Here is a 20,527-nt window from a genome sequence, read left to right on the forward strand (position 1 = left end):
ATTCAAAGTGTAAGGAGTTTAGACACAACACACAGACAGTGACACACCTCCAGCTTGCACCAGCCACAGTTCAGACCATCCACACATGCTCAGGATTTCCCTCTCCCTACTCCTACCAGAAGGGTGCAGATGGAGAAAGGCACCTTCCCACAGCAGGTTTCCATCACGCCTCCCCAGGAGTGAGGCCTTGCCCCAGGCTCGTGCATGGAGGGCAGCAGGGCAAGGGGATGCTGAGGGCAGCACACACAGCCACGGCTGCAGAGTTCCTGCACAGATTAATTAAACACACATTAATTTCCTGGGAAAGTGAGGACAGACTCCAGATGCTTTTTAATCACCTCAGGGGCTGACCCCTGCTGCCTTGGAGGAGCTTTCAAAGCTCACTCAAGACTTCTTGTTGAACAGAAAGACAAAAGATTACAGCACAATCACAAGCATCACGCAGAAATAAGTTACCAATTCCAGCTTACTCTTCATTCACATTTAAAACTAAAATAGCAACTGGACATTTGAAAGCATTAATTGTGGTTTTGTCAATATCCCCTCCCAGGAAAAAAACAATACAGCAGCAGAGCTCACCCCTGGCTTGCCACCCTCCACCTCCAGGTGCTGGTCAGCAGAGGAAACAGAGCTTCAAAAAAAAAAAGATTTGGCAGCTTGTAACCTTTATTTTTAGTTTTTTAAAATTATTTAAAAAGCATAATTAGAAACTTTCATTACAGAAATAATCCTAGCAAACCAGTTAGACATTCCATTGCTCAACATTTAGGAAACTTCACATCAGCACCACTAGAGACACAGTCCCCACCCCTTCCAAGTGAATAGTTGTGGCAAGAGCAGAGGTAACTGCTCCTCTACAGCCAGCTCTGGGGAAAAAAAAAAAAAGAAATTCCCACTTTAAGCCAGGAAGATGGAAACCTGGATTGGCAGAGTTCAAACCATGGCCACCAAAACCTGGACTCAAAGAGGACCAACTTTTCCATATAAGAGAACACTCCAGGCTTGGGTGCACCATTTCCTCATTTTATTGCATCATTTCCAGTAAATTCAGACATTTTCTGTACTTCTGCCTATATGAAGTTACTCCCTCCTAGATCTGCACACACGCTACCACAAGAGTCCCAAAGTTAACACAGCTGGGCCCTTTAATCTGCAAGGGGTAACTATCACAGGACAGCTCCATTCCCACGGGAAGGCTCCAGGGATGGCCCAGCTCCTCCTGGCACACACCACATTCAACACCAGAGAGCAGACAAGGATGGACTGGTGGGAATTCAGCCACCACTTTCCACAGCCACTCAAGTCTTACAGTTATCAGAGCTCACTCCAGCAGTATCATCCCAGCTCACTCTTATTCTTGGGTTACCAATGCAAGATATGTGAAGAAAAGAGATGGGTGAAGGCAGCTGGATACATATTCCCAGCACCTGAACTGATTAAAAAAACCATGTGTTACACATTCATTGTTTGCATTTTGTAAAAAGTCTTTAAAGTGATTGACTGTGACGTGATTGTATGATCGGGGCTTTTACCACAACCCGAAAAATCTAAAAAAATGCAGGCAAAACAAGTGACTAAAATTTAGCCTCTCCTGGGGGAAGGGGGAGGAAGGGAGAGAAGTGGGCTGACTCCAAGCTCATGGACAGCAGTGAATCACATCCTACCAAACTAAGGCCAGCAATTCCATAGGGCCACTTACAGACACACTGAGTATGCCCACCTTCAAGGCCTTAAAGGAAGTCATACCCTCCATGCCTTTTAGTCATTTTAAGGAAAAATTATTTTTTAATATTATTTAGGCAATTATTCAGGTGCTGAGCATGTCCTTTCAGCCCAGACATTTGATATTTTAGTTACACACACATACACTCTCCACCTTTAACTACATCTATTCAGGCTGAGGAACTGAGCCCTTGTTTTCCCAGAAAGGCCAACAAGGGCCAGGAAAACACTGAGCACAGTGAGCCCAGTTTGTTTCCAAGGGTGATCCTCCACCACCACATAACCCAAGCAAGCAAGCTTTCCATTTCTTTGCATTAAACAGCAGTCCTTCTTCCTAACAGAAGAATTCTGGGAATGATCCTGCAGCAGCTTTCATATTCAGACATCAACCCAGAACAGCTGGATTTATTTTCATGCCTTTTCTCTCTCAAAAAACAAAAGCTTTGCCACCAAAATTCACATTCAAGTTCAGATTGCCTATCTGTGGACAGGGCAACAAGGAGAAGTTTGGTTTTTTTGGCAGAATCACATGAATTTTGTTCTTCTCAAAAGAAATGGACCCTCACTTAGGACACTGGCAGAACCAGAAGCAGAGGTCAAAGAGTTAAACTTTGCTTTAAAAAAAAACCCCAAAAACAACAAGGTTTTATCCAAATAAATCCCACTTCTGCAGGTCAGTTTGTTTTCCAGTATCTTGATACAAACTACAGGAGAGCACAGGTACAGCTGGGCTGCAGCACAAAGAGGTGAAACCCAAGGATCCAGCCACAAATCTGGACCATGGCAAACCGAAATTCAAGGCCCCAGCAGCAGCACCAGCTGCCAGCCTAGGGGCTGGTGAAGTGAAACCCCAGGCTCCAGCAGTGACACCTGCAATCCTGGTAACCTAGAAAAACACAGCCTGAGCCCCAGTAAAAGCCTGGGACTCCAGGAGAAGCCAGAGGCCCCAGGGGCACCAGTTGCCAGCCTGGAGCCCAACAGAAATGCAGCCAGAGGCCCCGGGAAGCAGTCGCTGCCAGCCTGGGGCCACCTCGAGTTAAGAACTTTGTACTATTTCTTTAAAAAGATGAACTCTGCAGTCCATGATTGGTTGACATTAAGAAGGCAGAAGCCAAAGCGACAACAGGGAGGCGAGGCTGGTTAAAGCAATATACATTATATACAAACTCTTGGGTTAATTAGTCCACTTGGTAGGCAACGTCCTTCTTGTCTACAAGGCGCACTGGAATGAGCAGGGGAGGAGAGGGGGGCAAGATTCCATCCGATACCTTCTTGGCACTGAAGTGGCAAGGTGCCAGCGCCTCTTGATAGAAAACATGGAGAAAAAAATAATCTTTAAATAACGGCACAAAACTGAGAAAGTCCTCCCAAAGCCTGCCCCAGTGGAATTGCCCGAGTCTAGCTGGAGGGGCTGATCTGTCTGAGAGCAGAGTCTCTGCAGCAGGGAAAGGGCATTAGCAGCACCTCTTCTTCCTTTTACTGTTCTTCGTTAGCTTCACCACATCGTTCTGTTGCTGCTGTTGCTGCTTTGCTAAGTTTTCTTTCTTTGCTCGCAGGACAAGCTCTGTAATGCAATTAAACATCTGCAAGAGAAACAAGCGCGGTCAGAGCTCCCCAGGACTCGGGCTGGCTCCTGTGGGGGTGCTGCTCTTTTGAAGCGACTCCGCTGTTCTAGGTATTTCAATAATGCTTCAGAGATCTTCCCCAACCCACTACAGGCCAAGAGGAAATCCAATACCTTCCCAACCTACTCCCAAGCTAAACTGATAGCATCTCTATCCCCTTTTCCAAGCCAGTAAATAAAAACAGGTCAGTTTGGCAGCCGAGGCCACGAGTGAAGACTGGGCAGTCCTACCTCCTACAAGCATTCTCCCTAATGACAAGTCTTTTCTAAGACCCTAATATGTGAGCACTGCAAAGCTACTGAAAATAGCAGCGTGGGCTCCTTCATTTTGCTTCCCCAACTCTCCCAAGCACAGCTGGATGTCTCTTTTTGACATTTTACCTACTCGCAACTCATACAAAGCACTTCATCTTTCTTCCTCAATGGGAAGAATGTAATTTTCATTTTTTCCCCACACCACTATCCCCAAATGGTTGTATCTACACTCCTCTGAATATTATATTACCTCTTCCACATTAATATTTTCTTTGGCGCTGGTCTCAAACAACTGGATCTCCATCTGCCCAGCAAATTTATAGGCATCTTCTGTTTCTACCACTTTTCGCTCTGGGTCATCATTCTTATTCCCCACTGAAAAAGGAAAGGGAAGGAAAGAAAAGAAGAGTCAGTTTGGCACTTTGGCAGGTGAGCCCACTGAATGAGATGATGTAACTCTGATTATTTACCTAGTATCCGGCAGACATCGTCACAATTCTGATTAATTTCATGCAACCACCGTTTTACATTCACAAAAGATTCTGCACTTGTTACGTCGTAGACAACAATGACCCCATGTGTTCCTCTGTAATACCTGTGGAGCAGCAAAGGACAGTAAATGTTAACTCAAGCTGGGTATCACCTTCTCAGCAGCTCTTTTACTTAGCCTCCATAGGATTCCTAACAAATCCACAAGTTACAGCAATCATGTGTCTCCATTTTCACATGCTATTCCTCTAAACCTACAGACCTCCCTGCTCATTCAGTCTGTACAAGCAGGTTTCAAAGTCCAAAGACTGATAATAACTTCCTTGTTCGGGTTGTCAAGACCTTCAAACGTTCATATTGTCTTCCAGCTCCGTGACCAAAGGCAGTGCAACCCCGGCATGTCCCTCAGAACTGGCTGTGAAGTGAACCCTGGTGTTGTACAAGCCACATCGAGTTTCTGCAGTAATTCTGTTATCTGTGAAAGATCACTTACAGACTAAAATTTCAGCAGATCTCCAAATATACTCAACCCTCAATCACAGCTCTCTTGAGCTCACAAAAATTTCTGTCTTGTTGAGCGACTGTGTTCTGATCACACCTTCCTACTCAACAGATCGACTCCATATGTGCATTCACTGTGCTCTGCTACCTTTAGCCATTAAAAATAAGCTTCATTTCAGTTTATTCCTATTAATCTTGGGCAACCAGCACCTTTAAAAGACAATAAGCAATTCTGATACGCAAGAAAAATATCTGAATTCAAGTTCCAACATCATCACCTGCACGAACCTACCAAAGGCAGGCAGTGTGTGCACCAGGAAAATGCTGTATGAAAAAAAGGAAGCTCTACCTTATCAGTTTTCAGCCACATTCACAAGGCTACCAGGTCTATGTTCCCTACTGCAAATTAGGCAACTTTGCTCCCCACCCCAAAAAAAAAAAGTAATTGAAACAGCTGATAGTGAAGTCTTCACCAGCATCCATTTTTTATGTTATGTATAGCTTCATTCTTTTCCTTTCCTCCTCTCCTCTTTCACATGTACATTAAAATTTTTAATAAAACGAATTCAAGAAACCAGCATATAATATTGAGGATCTTCCCTTAAATTTTGACAGTACTCCTTGTCCTTGCTCTCTTACCACATGTAGCGCTCTCCCTTCCACTGCACCTCAGGGATCTCCACCGTGACCATTCTGCTCCTCTTTGATAATTTATTCCATCTCAGTGAACATACCTTTGAACATGAAAGCTTTTGAATTCAACCCCAACACACCTTTCAGAAGATCTCGAAGCTTCAGCTCACTTTGCTACTGATGCACTTGTGAACAAATCACTATCTCTTCCCACCTCCAGCCTCATCATCCTTCTACAACAGAAGCCTCCTGCCTTTATAGATCATCAGACAGACTTCCAGAGAGGCACATACCACTCACAGTCACACACCTTCCTCTCCTGATCTCAGCATCCCTGGGTATCAGCACTCCTCCATGACATGATACCTGCTCTACAGAAGTAGAACAGTCTGCTCCTACTGCTCATCTGGGCACTTGCAGAAGACAGTCAAATACTTCTCCCACGCCATGTTTTATCAGTAATTTATGCTGTACATTCACTTTCCTTGGCAAGAACTAACTCAGGTAAGAATTACTTATTCCCGGCCCGTAAGAGATCCTGCACTTTGAAATGTTCTATTCCATTCACAGTCAGTTCCTTTAACAGCTTCAAAACTTGCTACAGCACTGCATTTGTGCTTTACTTTGTTACAAGCTCTACTTTAATTCATAACTTAGATCCTTTAGAGGAAAAACCATTCCATGGCCTGAATCTACATGTTGGAAAAACAACCCATCCTCTCTTGACACACTGCACACTGGTTTTGATGAATACTGTTTTGTGAGATAGCATCAGACAGGGACCAACACACTGGATTTCTCCACAGCTGAACAATAAACTAATTATCTCCAAACTCTCCCATATCACCTAATAGTCTTTTAATTCAGCAGCCCTCAGGCTGACCTACCACTTCCTCCCTAACTCAGAGTATTACATTTGCAAAGACAACACTGAGCCTCTGGAGAAGCGCGGTGGTTCAGCTACACCTACGCAGAGCTGCTTCGTTCTGCTGCACACACCATCGAGCCTGGTGATCCTGTCATCCAAACCAGAGGACCCCACGGAGCATCCTGCTGCTCCTACCTTGCCCACGCACCTCGATTTTCTTCTAAGCAAAGCACATGATGTTGGGGAGCAGAAAACACGCAGCCAGCACGTTCAGATCCCGCTCCTGACAGGTCGTCAACACGCTCTGTTTTCGCTCCTGGGACGAGGACCGTGGGCTGGACCCGGCAGCAGAGACCACCACGTGTCAACCAAAACTCTGCAGGAGCTGGGAGCTCCAGACACAAAGCACTAAATATTGCCAACCAATTTATCAGAATGTCTTCCTTTGTGCAAGACAGCAGCCCCTGACTCCTGCTGAGTGCCTACCAGCACACACTGCTTCTATTTTTGGAAGGGAAAATTGTCTGGCACATTGTTCTAGAAAGGTTACCAACCCCTCATCTGCACTAAAGTGTCATTTTTCTCCATTGGCTGTCATTACCAAAAGCAATAAGCCTGAGAGAAAAGACCATGACTACCTGTTATTCTCTAACTCTTAAGCCCCATTATACACAATTTCTCTAAAAAGGCTGGTCATGCTATTTTCTATCAGTTGTTTGATGCACTTCTGCATCCTAGATAACACTGTAAACTTAACAAGTACAGCAAAGATTCTCCAACCCCAAATACAGGACAGTACTAGAAAACAAAATCTGATTTATCCTACCCCATACTTCAACTTCCAGAATGATGCAGTGCAGAATTGCTTTTATAACAAGTTGTGGGCTTTGGCGAGTAGAGAACAGATGGGGCTTTTGGCATTCAGGGAGGAGTAGGTGTAAATTTTGTGCTTTTGGCAACCAAGAGGTAGTTGAGGCTTTGACACAAGGGAAAGAATGTCTTATTTCCTTCCCATCCACATTTTAGGGAAGATGGATACCACAGAAATGAGAGCAGAAGAGAAATGAAGTTCTCAATCTCAGCCCCCCATTGGAGGACTGACTGATGCCGGCTGCCCTCTGTATGGTGGGCACGCTCTGCCACGTACCCTGCAAGCCTCCAAAACCAGCACCTGCTACTGCTCCTGGTGATAAACACCTCAGTGAAATACAGAAAAAACATTACAGATCAGTCATTCATGTTTAGAGTGTCCATGAAAGTATCCTGTTGAGGTGAAAAACAAATAAACTTGACCTGTATATGCCCCGGGATGCTTTGGTTGGAAGAGTTCCCTAGATCTGAAGGCTTTACATTTGGCTTTGGTGTGGAAGAGGCTTAGGAATGCCAACATTTAAGCTGAAAAAACCCACCTAAGTTGCTTATTCTACCATCAGAATTAAATTTAAAGCTTAAAGACATAAGCTTACTGCCTTTGACACACTAGCTAGTAATACTGCAGACTTGGCACAGAGGATCTTCAGAAGTGGTTACCAAACTCACCGTGTCCTTTGGCCACCACCATCCTCCCCTCCAGTCTGAACACGGCCTTAATAAGCAGGAGGGAACATCTGCCATTTGTTGGGGACTCCCTACTGCAAGATACCAATGAGAAGGTTCTCATATTCCCTCTGCTAAACGCTTCCCAGTATTAACACCTGGAGTTTTATCAATCGGTTTCATGAAGCACAGCAGCAGCTACATCAGATTTAAAAGAGACACAGTATGATTGACTACTTCATTCAGTAGGGCCCATATGTTCATTTTGCCAGGAAAGCAGGTAACTGCCAAATCTGAAGGATAGGTCACTGGTTTAATCCAACTTCTTTGTTAACACTTCACTACTTTGTAGCACACATTTCCTTGCTTTTCATTCATGTAGAATTCTAACCATTTCCAAAGACTTCTAATAATCTGGTTTCATACTCATCTTTCTTTCAGGTTCCTGGAAGCACATCTATTGTCACAGGTCAAACAGACCAGTGTTTTATCAGTCATATCTGGTTTACACGACACAGCAATTCCACCATCTCAAAAAGCTTATCCCTCTCTTGAACATGCCATTCCAAGGGACACCATGGCAGGAGGTCCCTCTGCTATCACTGTTCATCCTGAACTGGCATCTGACAACTGTCGTGTAAAGCTTAAATCCCTAAACCCACAGTCCTGAATCAGGACAAAGTAGTCCTGTCTACAAGAGCAAATCAAGTGCAGGGACTGATTGTTCATGCATCTTAATTGTCCCTGTTAATACAGCTGTGTCCTGGCATGCTAAGTGTCTGGTGAATTTAAATTTAATTTGGATGACATTCCATGCCAACCAAATTCACACAGTTTGGCCTCTCCTCCCACTAGGCACCAGCTATCCCAGTATTTCCACATTTAACAGACAAGAAAACCAGCTGCCTTTATACTTCCCAGTATGAAATTCTGATCTAGTTTAGTTTTCTTGAACTTCTGCAGAATACTCCAGATCAACATGATTTCTGCTCCTTAACAGTTTTATTCTGTTTTACAGCTTCTGTAGCTGTAGTCAAGTAAAATCAAACCAGTACAACCTTTTAATGCTTCCCAATTTTCCACTATTAACTTCCTACCACCTCTACCATTTTGCAATTCTAAGTCCAAACAGCAGTACTTCCAACCTATTACTGTAATTACCAGATGGGCTCTAATTTCAGGCTTGCTTGCCAGCCTTGGCTCAACATCAATCTGAACTCTGCCTTTCACTGTAAAGGGACTTCCTGGCCTACTGTAATAATGAAGGAACACCTTTTATATTCAGTGTAAACCTCAATCTAGTCAAAGACTAGATAGACTACTACATTCTGTTGACAGGGCACTCACACTCCACCCATGATTTGACAGCCAAGCCCCTTTGTAAGTACTAGCAAGGTACCTTGATTTGTCACTCAGTTTGGGATGGGTAAATCAGTCATAGTATTACTTTGCCAACAAATAGAAAAAAAAAAAAGGCAGAACCATTTCAAAATCCAAAACTTATCTCCTGGTTTTATAGGTGATATGATTAGGAAAGCTGGACTAGCTTGCCAACCTAGCAGCAAGAGGAATCCTTGTGTCCATGTAATCAGCATTCCCAAAGTGTTCTCCTCAACATTTTAAATGCACTTGGACACATGAACTTCTTTACTTAAAATTGCACAAAATTCAAATCTTTCTTCCCAGACTCTGTAACTACTTTAGCAGAGATAAGGCAGGACAACTGAGGTTTTCAGTACCCCCAGAATAAAACATACCTCACTTGGGTAAAAAGCTATGCAAAAGGAAGTAGTACAGAGTTCCAACAGGTCACGGCACAAACACCCTCAAACCATTTCAGCTTATCTGTTTTAAATGTTAATTAAAAAAAAATAAAAAAAATTACATAAAACACTACACCAAGTCCGATCTGCAGCTATTCACAAAAGGAATCCTCCTTTCCTGGTGTTCCCTGTTCAGGGCTGGACACCACAGCTTTCTAAACTAGCTGGCATCAGCCCCAGGACCCAGCGCTCATTAACGCAGCCCCGAGTCGCGTCAGGGAATCTGCAAACAGGAAGGCCATCTGCTGACTCAGCAGTAATTGGGGCACTCTGACTCGCCTGTCACAGCTGATGGGGCCGCAGCACCGCTCTGCTGCCTCCCCCTCACCACTTCCTTCCCAGAGCTGCCTGCAGCTCTGAAACAAGAAGTGATGTCACACACAGGAACCCTACAAGAGGCAACTGAGTTTTTTCAAGCCAAACACTTAAGGAACAATGGGAGTAATCCAGTAATATCCGTATAGGAGCGCAGAGGAAAGGGGCGGCGCACACATCAGCTTCAATTTTGCCATTTCTAGCTGTTCAGACGTAACACACATGCAACCAATCTCATTTTCATGTCTGAGTAAATTAACCAGTTCGTCAGAGATCCTCCTCTAAAACAGGGGCCAAAGGAGAAGTGAGTCATGAAAGACCAAGTGAAATACCTGGCTCTTTTAAGAATTACTATTTTCGGTTAATACCCAAGGAAACAAAAGTTCCATTTCCAAGTGTACTTCTCCCTCTTCCCCCAGTGCAACAGTGAGCAGTCCCACCTTTACTGCAATCAGTTTACAAACACATTTTATTCTTAGTTCCCACTGCCACAGCCCTGGGTGTGGTTTCTTCAGGAACCGGAAAAGCTCTGCACACACTGTTCAAAAGGACAATGAGCTTGAATCTGAACTCCAACCAAGGAAAAGGTTAATATCATGTGGGCGTCTGCTTCAGCAGAGCTCCACACAAAGACAGCTGCTAAAATGCATTTGTCCTAAAGGAAAACTAAGAATCAGAAATCCCATTCTTCAATCTCCAAGCTGTTCATTACTTATATGACACTGACAGAGGGTTTGCACTCTGTGCTTCTGCAGTGCATTTAATCAGAGGACAATCTTGGACAGGCTACAGAGACGAGTTTTCTGCTATATGCAATGAAATAACTCTGGTTCTACCACTTGGAAACTACCAGCAGAGGAATAAGTCAAAGCCACCATGGAAATGCACAGAAGAGTGAGGAAATCTGAAATCCTAGTTCCAAACCTAGGCCACAAGGTATCACCACCACAGTCAGCTGGGAGAGGTCCCACTGTGCAGACCACAAAGCCACGGTTACCTCATCAACTGCAACATCCAAACACCTCAACCCTAACGCTGAACGACAAGATCTGCACCCAGAGCTGCACATCCCAAAGCCCAGCGATACTCACGTTGATGTGATAGTCCGGAAGCGCTCCTGGCCAGCTGTGTCCCAGATCTGGAGTTTCACCTTCTCTCCATTGATCTCAACTGTCCGGATTTTAAAATCCACTCCAATGGTGGTGATGTAGCTGCCTGGAGGGAAAGTGTGGGTGAGAACTCAAGTCTTGTTTATTTTGGATGTCCCAAAGCACACTTCTGAGCACTGCTTGGCAGCAGCTCTCGGACTGGACAGGAGAACAAGGTTCCCCATATCTGCTTACTGTTTAAGATGCCTTATGTCATGCTGGTCTGCGTATTTTTATCTGCAGAAAACAGCTTTTTTTTCCTAGCCATAAAGTCACTTCTTCCGTGCCACCCTTAAAATTTAAAGGTCAGGGCTATGAAACAAAATTATTCTTCTGCCACATTGGTCATCAAGAGTAAGCACCCAAATATCTCAAGAAACAGTAACTAGGAGAGTATTTCACTTGTGAAAATGTTGAGACAAAGCTCTCCTTTAAATACTTGTGCAAACACTGATTTTGAATACAGTCTGTTCTAAGAGTTTCCTCCCAATAAACTGGTTATATCACAAATATAAGTGGTTTACCACAACATTGAATCAATCTAAACTCCAAATGGCTAATGGGAAGTCTGCAGAGAGTACAGCATAAGCTCAAACAACAAAGCTATTTCTGGAACCACGTCAGTTTAAACACTGTGGGACTTTCAGTTGCAAGTGAAGACCAGACAGGATGGCCTGTACAGCATTATACCAAGAGATGCAAAGTTAGAAACACAATGTATTCCTAGTACAGCTATCAGTGGGCAAATGCAGAACAGCTTCTTGCCAACCAGCAGCACTGGAGCAAACCTGGAGCATTTCACTTATTGAAGTAAACAAACCACTCACCTGAGAAGGTATTATCTGCAAAACGCAACAGCAAACTGCTCTTGCCCACACCTATGACAAACAAACACAGCAAGATCTTTGAATACATCATCTTGGGTGTCAGGCAACCCAAAATAACAGTGTTTTGCCCATCCATTGCATTTTTAACTGTAACTCAGGTATTTTCTCAGCAGATCATTTGGTACCATCCACCTTGACTGTTCATCTCAGCACTCTCCTCAGAGATTTGACCAAGCACAGTCACCCCAAGGCTCAGGATGCTTCTGGTAGCAGTGCAGGGGGGGGTTGTCCCTTCCTTCCTCCAGCCCTCAGCAAAACCTCAAACAGTACCTTCTGCACTCTGGTCAGTTCAAGAGGTCAGAGAAGAGTAATAACTAAAAGCAAGTTTACAACCAGTAGGCTTAAATCTGCTAAGGAAAGAGCCAAAAATGGGCATGTCCTGCTAATTAACAAGGGCTCAGAACACTGCTCTGAACTACTCTATTGAGTTCCACTGCCCACCTCCCATTCTCTGTGCCCTGGTGGAATTTGGACTGCTCTGACAATAATCAGACCAGGGCTTGGTACTATAAAGCTTATCATGGCCACAGTTTAATGGAAGTCTAAATCGAACAGGGGAATTGGGAATCACTGTTGTGTACTGCCATCCAAAAAAGGCCTGTTACACATCTAACACACCTTTCTGAAGCTGCCAAAATGTTCCACGAAACATTTCTCTAAGTGCTTTGAGTAGCACTTCATCCAGGTTTTCCATAAAACATTGTTTGCACCCTGATCACACCCTCTTGCAGGGAAGCATTTTTCACAGTGCTTCAGACAAGAACTGTAAGAAACTCATTCCTGCACAGCCAGCCAGGGAAATCTGGGTATCCAAATGCCTCCACATTGTTATCTCTGCATAACATCTCTGCTGTTAATGACCTTTCCTCCCCAAAATAAATCTGCTATGGCATGAGTAGGAAATTCAACTTCACCAGGGTAATTATCTATTAAATCTTTTCAGGTAGAAGTTATTAAAGTTAATTATTTTGATGATGTATAACTTGCAAGTTCTTCTGAATAAAAGACCTATGCAAAGACAGTGCAGAACTCCAGCAGTTCTCAGCTGCTGGCATATGATGATAGCTACCAACAAAAAATAAAAACCAACCTAAAAATCTGCAAAATTCCAGTGAGCCAGGCCTCGTTTGCAAAGAGCTGAAACCATCTGGAGAAGCCATGCTCACTTATTATTACCAATCTAAGAAGGAAGGGAAAGGAGGGAAAAAAGCTTCTAAAAAACACAGTTACAGCGTGCACGTAGTCAATAGCTCTGAGCTCAACAAAGGTAGCAGAGCAGTTCCTGAACTTTAACAGAGGACTTGTTATTTAACAGAAGCTAAACCTCTGCAAAATACCAGTCAGCTAAGAAAAAAGAATAACATGAAAGAAAATAAAATTAAATAAAAAATAAAATAAAATAAAAATGCTTCAGCAAGTGCTATGCTTCTTGGCCTTGGCCTCCAGCTTAGTAAAAAGCAAGTAGAGATGCCAGAAGCCACAGACCTGTCAGACCACACCACCTTCTCCAAAGTCAGCCGGCCCTGGGCGACGCTGCAGAGCTGCACATGACACTGCTCTGTCACACTGCCCTGCTCTGCACAGCCTGCTCTGCACAGCCTGCACTGCTCCCAGCACACTGGCAGCTCCCAGGGAGAAGAAACCTCCCGAACTCGGGAAGTTCTCCGCGCTCCCGATGACAACGATCTCACTAAACAAACACTGCCTCTGACCCACACCGTTCACACGTAGAGAAACCACACTCTTGGTGACCCCCCACTTCCCACACAGAGCTATTTGAAGATCTGAAGACAAGGCTCGCAGAGCCTCAGCCTGTTGAAGACAGCAAAATGAAACAAACAAACAAACAAAAAAGGCCTGGTGCCTGCACAATCAAAATTAAAAGCAAATTTCAGCGCCAGACAGGGTTTCCAAGAGCCGTATTTTACTGAACAGCAGAGTGAATTAAAGAAGCAGATGCAAAGCACAGATCATCTGTATTATTTTTAAATATCTGGCACAGCTGAAATCACCAGCAGCTTTTCAGGATGACCTGTTCTAAAAACACACAAACCTACTACCCTCTTGACAGATTTGCATACAGGGGAAAGCAGATGTGCCAGAATCATCCTATCCAGTGTCAGTCCACTTCCTATTGCAGGGAATAAATGTCAATAAACAAGGCAAGCAAACTTGTTTTGTGAAAGCAGGGAGAAAGCCTTCCTGTTGGGGTTAGCAAAAACAAAACCAAAGAAAAATCAATACTCAAACTACACAGTGAGATTTAATTACAACAGAGAACCACAGGCAGCCCGACAATTCTCACAACACTTCTTTCCTCTCACTGGATACACTGCAAGGACTTTGCTCAAGAAGACTCAGTTAAGAAATTTGATTTAATTGTTTAAAATGAAGAGAAGTCTTCCTCAGAGTTCTCACCACCCTGTTTGTCTTGCCTGAACAGTTTTGAAGCTCATCAGCAAGCAGCAGAGCTACTGCTTTACTCGGAATGCAGCATTTGGTTGTAATAATCCTCAGGCTCCCAAAACTGCCTGGGGTTTAAGCTGTTCTGAAGCTGTTGCTCTTTCTCCCTCCTTAGATCCCTCCATGCAGACACAGTTTTGTGTAGAATAAACACTTTTAAATACAGCTAAAGCTTCTGAAGGTGACAACTGGTAAGATAGTGCAACTTTACACTTTCATCCAAGAGTTGTTCCTCGCTGCATGCCGGGACCTGCCGCCCCAGGACCACACCTCTGCTAAAGAGGAGGGTGGATGCAATCTTCCCCAGTTTATGGAAATTAAACTGTGAGCTACTGGAGTGTTACCAGCACTGAACTGGACTTGAAGGCAGGAATCTTCCCAGTCCCAGTTCTTATGTACCAAGACTAAAGCACCAGACATGGGCTGAGTTCTCAGCCCTCCAGAGCTTTCTGAAGCTGCTGCAGAAGAATTTACGGGTCCGTTCTGAAGAAACTCAAACTACCCCTTTATTTTCTGTTTATAGATGTTTGCATCCTTTACTATAAGCAGAAATACACAAAGCTACCAACTCTTCAAGGATTTATTCAAAAAAAGTGACAAACTCTAGAACTGAGACTTCAGGCTGAAGGAAGGAAAGTGTCTTAAGGAATAATTAAGATAATAATGACTATCAAAACGTAGTAGTTGCCACACTGGAAACAATGGTCCCTAGGGCAGCCAGCCCTTTCCATCGATCTTTAAACCACCTGTCAGCAGGAGAAGGGAATTCCCTCCTCATCCCAGCAACAGATTAGTGGGCGCCGTCAAAACACGCGTTTGCCAGGGCTGATGCCGGCAGCACTGCCAGTGCTGTCCTGACTTCTACGTGCCCAATCTGCCTTTTCCCAAACGCAGTCAAGCTATTTACCATAATATCCTGCGGCAGCCAGTTCCGCAGGTTCACCAGATAAAACCCCGCGAACGCCCGAGCGAACGCGCCCCCCCATTCACACACAGGGCGGGGGGTCCCGGCACAGCCCAGGAACCGGGGGTGCCCCGGGAGCAGCAGAAGGAGGAGGAGGAGGAGAAGGAGGCCGCCCCTCCCCGCTTCCCCCGCGCCGCCGCCCTCAGGCCCCTCACGGCCCGAAGGGGCGGACACCCCGCCAGCGGCCTACCCGCGCCCCCCGGGGCCGCGCCGGCCGCGCTCACCGCTGTCGCCGATAATGAGCAGCTTGAAGAGGTGGTCGTAGTCCCGGGCCATGGCCGCGGGCGGGGGGCGGGTGCGGGGGGATCGGGGGGATCGGGGGGGCGGCGGCGGCTCCGGCCGGAGCCACTTCCCGGACAAACAGCCGGAACTGACAGCGGGGCCGCCGCGCATGCGCCGGGCCGCCACCGGGGTGGGGGGAACCCGCCAACTGCGCCCGCCGCGCCTGCGCCGGCCCCGCCCCCGCCCCGCCCCACGCCGCGGCTGCGCGGGGGAACGGCCGCGCCCTCGCGCGCGCCGCGCCTGCGCGGTGGGGAGGGGAGAGGCGCGTGAGGGGTCTCGCGCGTCTGGGCAGCAGTGAGGGGACCCGTGAGGGACCCGGCGCCTGCCGCCCTCCACCACCCTGAGAACCGTGTCCTGCTTCCCCTCCACGGGCAGTTTGTGTTCCCCCTATGCCGAGCCGCCGAGTGACCCCTCAGTATGTCCCCCTCAGTGTGTCGCCCGCAGCTCCCTTTGCGCTCGCGTGAGGGAGGACATGGCAGAAGGTGAGACTGCCCGCAGGGAAGCACCCAAGGCGTGAGGGAGCCCCAGCACTGTCAGCTTCTGGCAAGGCACAGGAGCAGACCACAAAGAACGGGAGTGTGTTTGGCTGCGTTAACAAGAATGTTGTGCACCAAAGCAGCGATTTGTGCAGCTGCTGGAACAGTTCCCATTCAAAGCCCAGCCTGCAGGTCACAGCAGAGTGATACGAAATGGCCAAGTGTGTGTCACAGGCCTGGCAAGTCAGGCCAGTCTGGAATTAAATTCCTGGGGTTTTAAATCCACAGAAGTGCCTCTGTGTGGCTCAAGATGAGCCTCACATGTATCAGCTGTGCCTGCACCATCCACAGCCCAAATCCACCGTTCAAACAGCACTCTCAGAGTTGTTTAACACACAGACAGCCTGAATAATTTTATTAATAGTTGCACAGACACTGACTACACAAACTCTGCAAGACTGTGTCGCTTTTTAGGCAGTAACCACTTCTAGGTGGAGACATGACACAAGAAAAGTGTTGGTTTTCTCTTTGATTAATTTTTCTACAAAAATATTCATACTCGTACTTCAACTCTAAAGATCAAACAGCGTGGTTTTGATGTAGAATATGTAAATTACTTAGGACTTCCCAGTTGCTGAGGCTTTTTAATACATTTGTAAAAACACAGCAACAAAAGCTTGTGTTAGGTTTATTTGTCCAGTTTGTATGGACTAGAAATTCATCTGGAAACAAATCTAAGGATGGCTCAAATAGCATGTCTGGGTTAAAGATTTATTTTTTTTTTAGTACATAAAATTGCATCTTCTAAATACTTCTGATCAACAGTATGTCTGTGGTTTTAACTATAAACCTTCCTTAAAAAAGGTTGAGATTAAGGAAGCGTTCAAAGCTCACCCCTGTTAAGGCCCCCACATCCTGGAAACCACTGAGGATGCCACGTAGGTGCAGGGAGATCCCTTGAATCCAGCATGCAAACCACCAGCTCAAACCCAAAATGACAGGGACTCCTATTACCTTTATTTTTAAGCTCGTGAAACCTCATCACATGAAAAACGTGAGGCAGCGTAATGATACCTAACAAAACGGACAGTAAGAACTGTGACTTATCAAAAAAAATTTCAAAATATTTGAATATTTTATGCTTTTACATTTGTCTCTCTTCCATTGTAATTTTCAGCACCCCGTAAGTTTAAACCTCTCTCATAAATTATTTTTTGATCTTCTTGAAATACACACAGTTCAGCTGTCACTCAGAGACAGTTTGCTTGACAGTTCAAAGATGTTATTACAGTCAGTCGTAGGGAAAAATTATCTTTTACTGACAACTGGTATTTTTAAGACACTTGAAATGAAAAAAAAATTAATTCTTTAGTCTCCGAGTTGGCACAATCAATTTATCAGATATCATGTTGTGGCAAAAAATTAGGGGTATTTTATCTCCGATGTATTATAGTGCAGTGTATAAATAGTTTAGCAAAAAGTAGCTATCATAATCCAAATTCAGTGTTTCACTGTGACTGAAAAATCAGCATATTCTCCATAAGTGCAAGTGAGCTCCTATCTTTCACTCCTTCCTCTCAGAAACAACTAAGCTCAGTGCAGAAATTCAGGTGCTGTTTGGGAAGATGACTGACTTTTTCCACTTGCTGCCACCTAAGTTGGAACTGCAAATCATCAAAATACCCTAAGTAACAAAAGATCTTATTGGCAAAAATTAACAAGTTCTTAAAAAAGGTTTTCTTTAACTGTAATTTTCTTTCCCATGTTTTTATGTGGGGCATCAACTGGAATCAGATATAAAATAGGTAAGTCAGGGTGCCCATAGACAAGAGCTCAAACAGCCATTCTTCCCCAAAACTTGCCATTTTATCATTCCTTCCTGTCTGCAGTGATGGAGTGAGTGATTCCAGTACAACAACTGAGCTTTTTGCCATCTATTTAGTAGCTTTTGAATGGCATAACATTTTGTACCTGTTTCAGTGCAGAGGTTTTTGCATTGCATGGTTTAACTGCTGTTCCTGTTATCCCAAAGCACAACTAATGTGTTACAGATGAAACTCATTCCAGTGCCCTGAGCTGCCAAATCCTTAAGAGCATTTAGCTGAGTTTTCACTCTATTACCAATTCAGTGCAAAATACTTAGTTTTAAGATGGTTTAAGATTTGCAAGTATTTTGAAAGGCAAAAATGAGAATTAAAAAACACCTTCAGAATGCAGCTAAATGTGATAAGTAGAACACAATTTCAGTCAGACCAAAAGGGGAGTGCTGCAGTTGTGTAGACATAGTGAAATGCATAAATGCAAGATTAGAAAAAATTAGCTACAGAGTAATTTTGTAGCTTGGGTTTGCAGCTGAACACAAAATAACATGTCAACAACACAGCAGTGTTGCAACAAAAGAACACCCAGACCTTGCTTAGAAAACATGAAAATCTATGAGAAAATACTTAGAAGATCTAAACTTATTTAGTTTAGAATGCTGAAGTAACAATGTGGTTGCTGCAAAAATAAACTGACAAACTGTTTTCAATGTCTGTGGGAACAGGACAAGCAGCAATGGACTCAAGGAGCAGCAAGGAAGATTCTTTTTTTTTAGACATGAGGTAAGTTCTGACAGTCTGAAAAGTTTATGTAATTAAATAGATGGCATAGAAAGGTTATCAGATCTCCATCCTACAATTCTCTAAAAAATAATTATGTGGAATTCAGCTAGGTTGGAATGCTTTAGTTGGAACAGAGTCCATCTTAGATATAGGGTAAAATGGCTGATTTTCCCAAGTCCCTTCCAACACCTCTCCACTGACTCCTACAGCAATTCCCTGTTGTCAGGAGGATACACCACAGGCTCAGGAGCTGACATAACATCAAGAACCTTTTGACAGGTTCTTGTACTTCTGACCAGAACAAAGCACAGCATTCCCAAATACTCGAGCCTGTATCTTGCTGTTTGAGGCAAATGGTAAAAATTGAATGTTTTTGTGTTTGCTGCTACTGCCACAGCAATCAACAAATTGGTTCTAGCACAATGTGTGTTCCACGAGGTTCCATTTTATGCTTTCAGATTTTATGATGTATAATACTGTACTGTCCTCCCATCACCATGGTTTGAGCCATCCAGAGTTACAATCAAGAAAGATTCCCCACACACCACCCACACCACCCACCCACTTGAAACAACAAATCTTAAAGCTCTGGCTCCTCAGGTGCAACCAGCTTCTGTGAGTTTCAGAAAATAGATAAGGCTCACTTAACTGTTACTCTGCATGGAATGTAAAGCTCATTTTGCCTCCTAAAAATTTGTATTCTGCAACAAGATTCTCACTATTTCCATCAAGTAACGTAAAAGGTATTAGTAAATTAAAATAATTTTTAAAAAGAGATATATATTGGCCAGGTAAAATAAAATACTTTCTTGGAGCAGCACAACTCAATGACCAAAAAACCCAATGGTGGAAGTGCCAAGTATCTTGTGAAGCCTTTGAAGACCTAAACACGGAAGGCTTTTCACAAGTTGGTTAACTGAAAAGCTGTCTGTCATCAAAAATGCTTTGGAAATCAATAGGAGTAATTACAAATTACATTAAATGTCAGTTCTGGCTTGGCCTTAAATCCTGGCTTGCCTCAGTTTTGCAAAAGATTTTTACAGACCACAGTGCTGCCCATTCTACAAACTGTATCCCCTAAAACAAGCAGGTCCGAAAAGTAAATCACAGTACGAGTTTGTTGACAAATGCATTTGTGAAAAGAACAGTTTACAGCAGCAGGATCAAAGTCAGAGCCTTTATTAAATGTTCCTTCTCTAAACAGACTGCATTTAATCCCCCTTTCCCATCTGTGATTTCTAAGGCTATTTTAAATACTTCGTTTTACAGGGATTTTCAGTCTTCAGAACCGTCACAAGCAGCAAGTTAGCAGTACACAAAAACAATACAACTGAACTTTCACTGAGTTCTATTCCTGCTTCCCAGGGTGCGTGGAAAGACCAACAACACTTCCAGTACTGGAGGTTTTGCACAAACCTTGGAAAGGAAATAGCTGTCACCAGAGTTTAAGCCTGATGTGCTCTAGCCACATCTCACAACTGGCCACAGCTGACCAGTACTGGTTAGTATGTCTGTCTCTTGCTCATTATCTGTTTCATAAAGGGGACCAAATTTTTAATTTTCAGCTAATGTGGGTCTAATTAAGGCTATTCTGGTATATTTGATACTAAAATACTCTCTGGGAGTCCTTTTCCTGAAATCCCGTCAGAATTAACATTTTCAAAAATGAAAACATTTAAAGTAGGTGTTTGGAGTTGAAATGCTGATGCAGCGGTTGGTTCAGTGTTTCCGTGTCCCCTGGAGCCGTATCACGTCAGGATGGTGTCATCAATCTGTTCCTCGGAGTCAGCCTGCCCAGCCAGCTTCCGCAGGGACCGCCGGCAGCTCTCGTTGAGGAGCTCCAGGCTGGCAGCATCTAAAATCTTGGAAACCGACTGTGGAAGGAAGGCAGCACCAATTACCAACTCCTCACGACACACCACTCAAAGTAAGAATAAG

At 44.3% G+C, this 20,527-nt stretch overlaps 2 protein-coding genes across 3 annotated transcripts in view; both read right to left on the minus strand.

Moving 5' to 3' along the window:
• Positions 1 to 648: 648 nt before the first annotated feature.
• RAB35 (RAB35, member RAS oncogene family) lies at positions 649 to 15,691 on the minus strand. Its single transcript, XM_032705594.1, has 6 exons — positions 15,453 to 15,691; positions 11,742 to 11,792; positions 10,858 to 10,981; positions 4,072 to 4,196; positions 3,852 to 3,976; positions 649 to 3,305 (listed from the first exon to the last, which is right to left on the minus strand). The coding sequence occupies exons 1-6, from the start codon at positions 15,619 to 15,621 to the stop codon at positions 3,177 to 3,179; spliced, it is 723 nt and encodes a 240-aa protein (XP_032561485.1). The 5' UTR covers positions 15,622 to 15,691; the 3' UTR covers positions 649 to 3,176.
• A 4,063-nt stretch (positions 15,692 to 19,754) lies between these two features.
• GCN1 (GCN1 activator of EIF2AK4) overlaps positions 19,755 to 20,527 on the minus strand; it is a 40,282-nt gene continuing 39,509 nt past the window's right edge. Inside the window, exon 58 of one of the 2 annotated variants that reach the window (XM_032706292.1) lies at positions 19,755 to 20,463. In XM_032706292.1, the coding sequence (XP_032562183.1) occupies positions 20,338 to 20,463 (126 nt within the window). In that variant the 3' untranslated portion in view covers positions 19,755 to 20,337. The remainder of the gene's footprint in view (positions 20,464 to 20,527) is intronic. The other variant, XM_032706291.1, reaches the window with a different exon arrangement.

The sequence above is a fragment of the Chiroxiphia lanceolata genome, chromosome 18, assembly GCF_009829145.1.
Source record: "Chiroxiphia lanceolata isolate bChiLan1 chromosome 18, bChiLan1.pri, whole genome shotgun sequence".
NCBI lineage: Eukaryota > Metazoa > Chordata > Aves > Passeriformes > Pipridae > Chiroxiphia > Chiroxiphia lanceolata.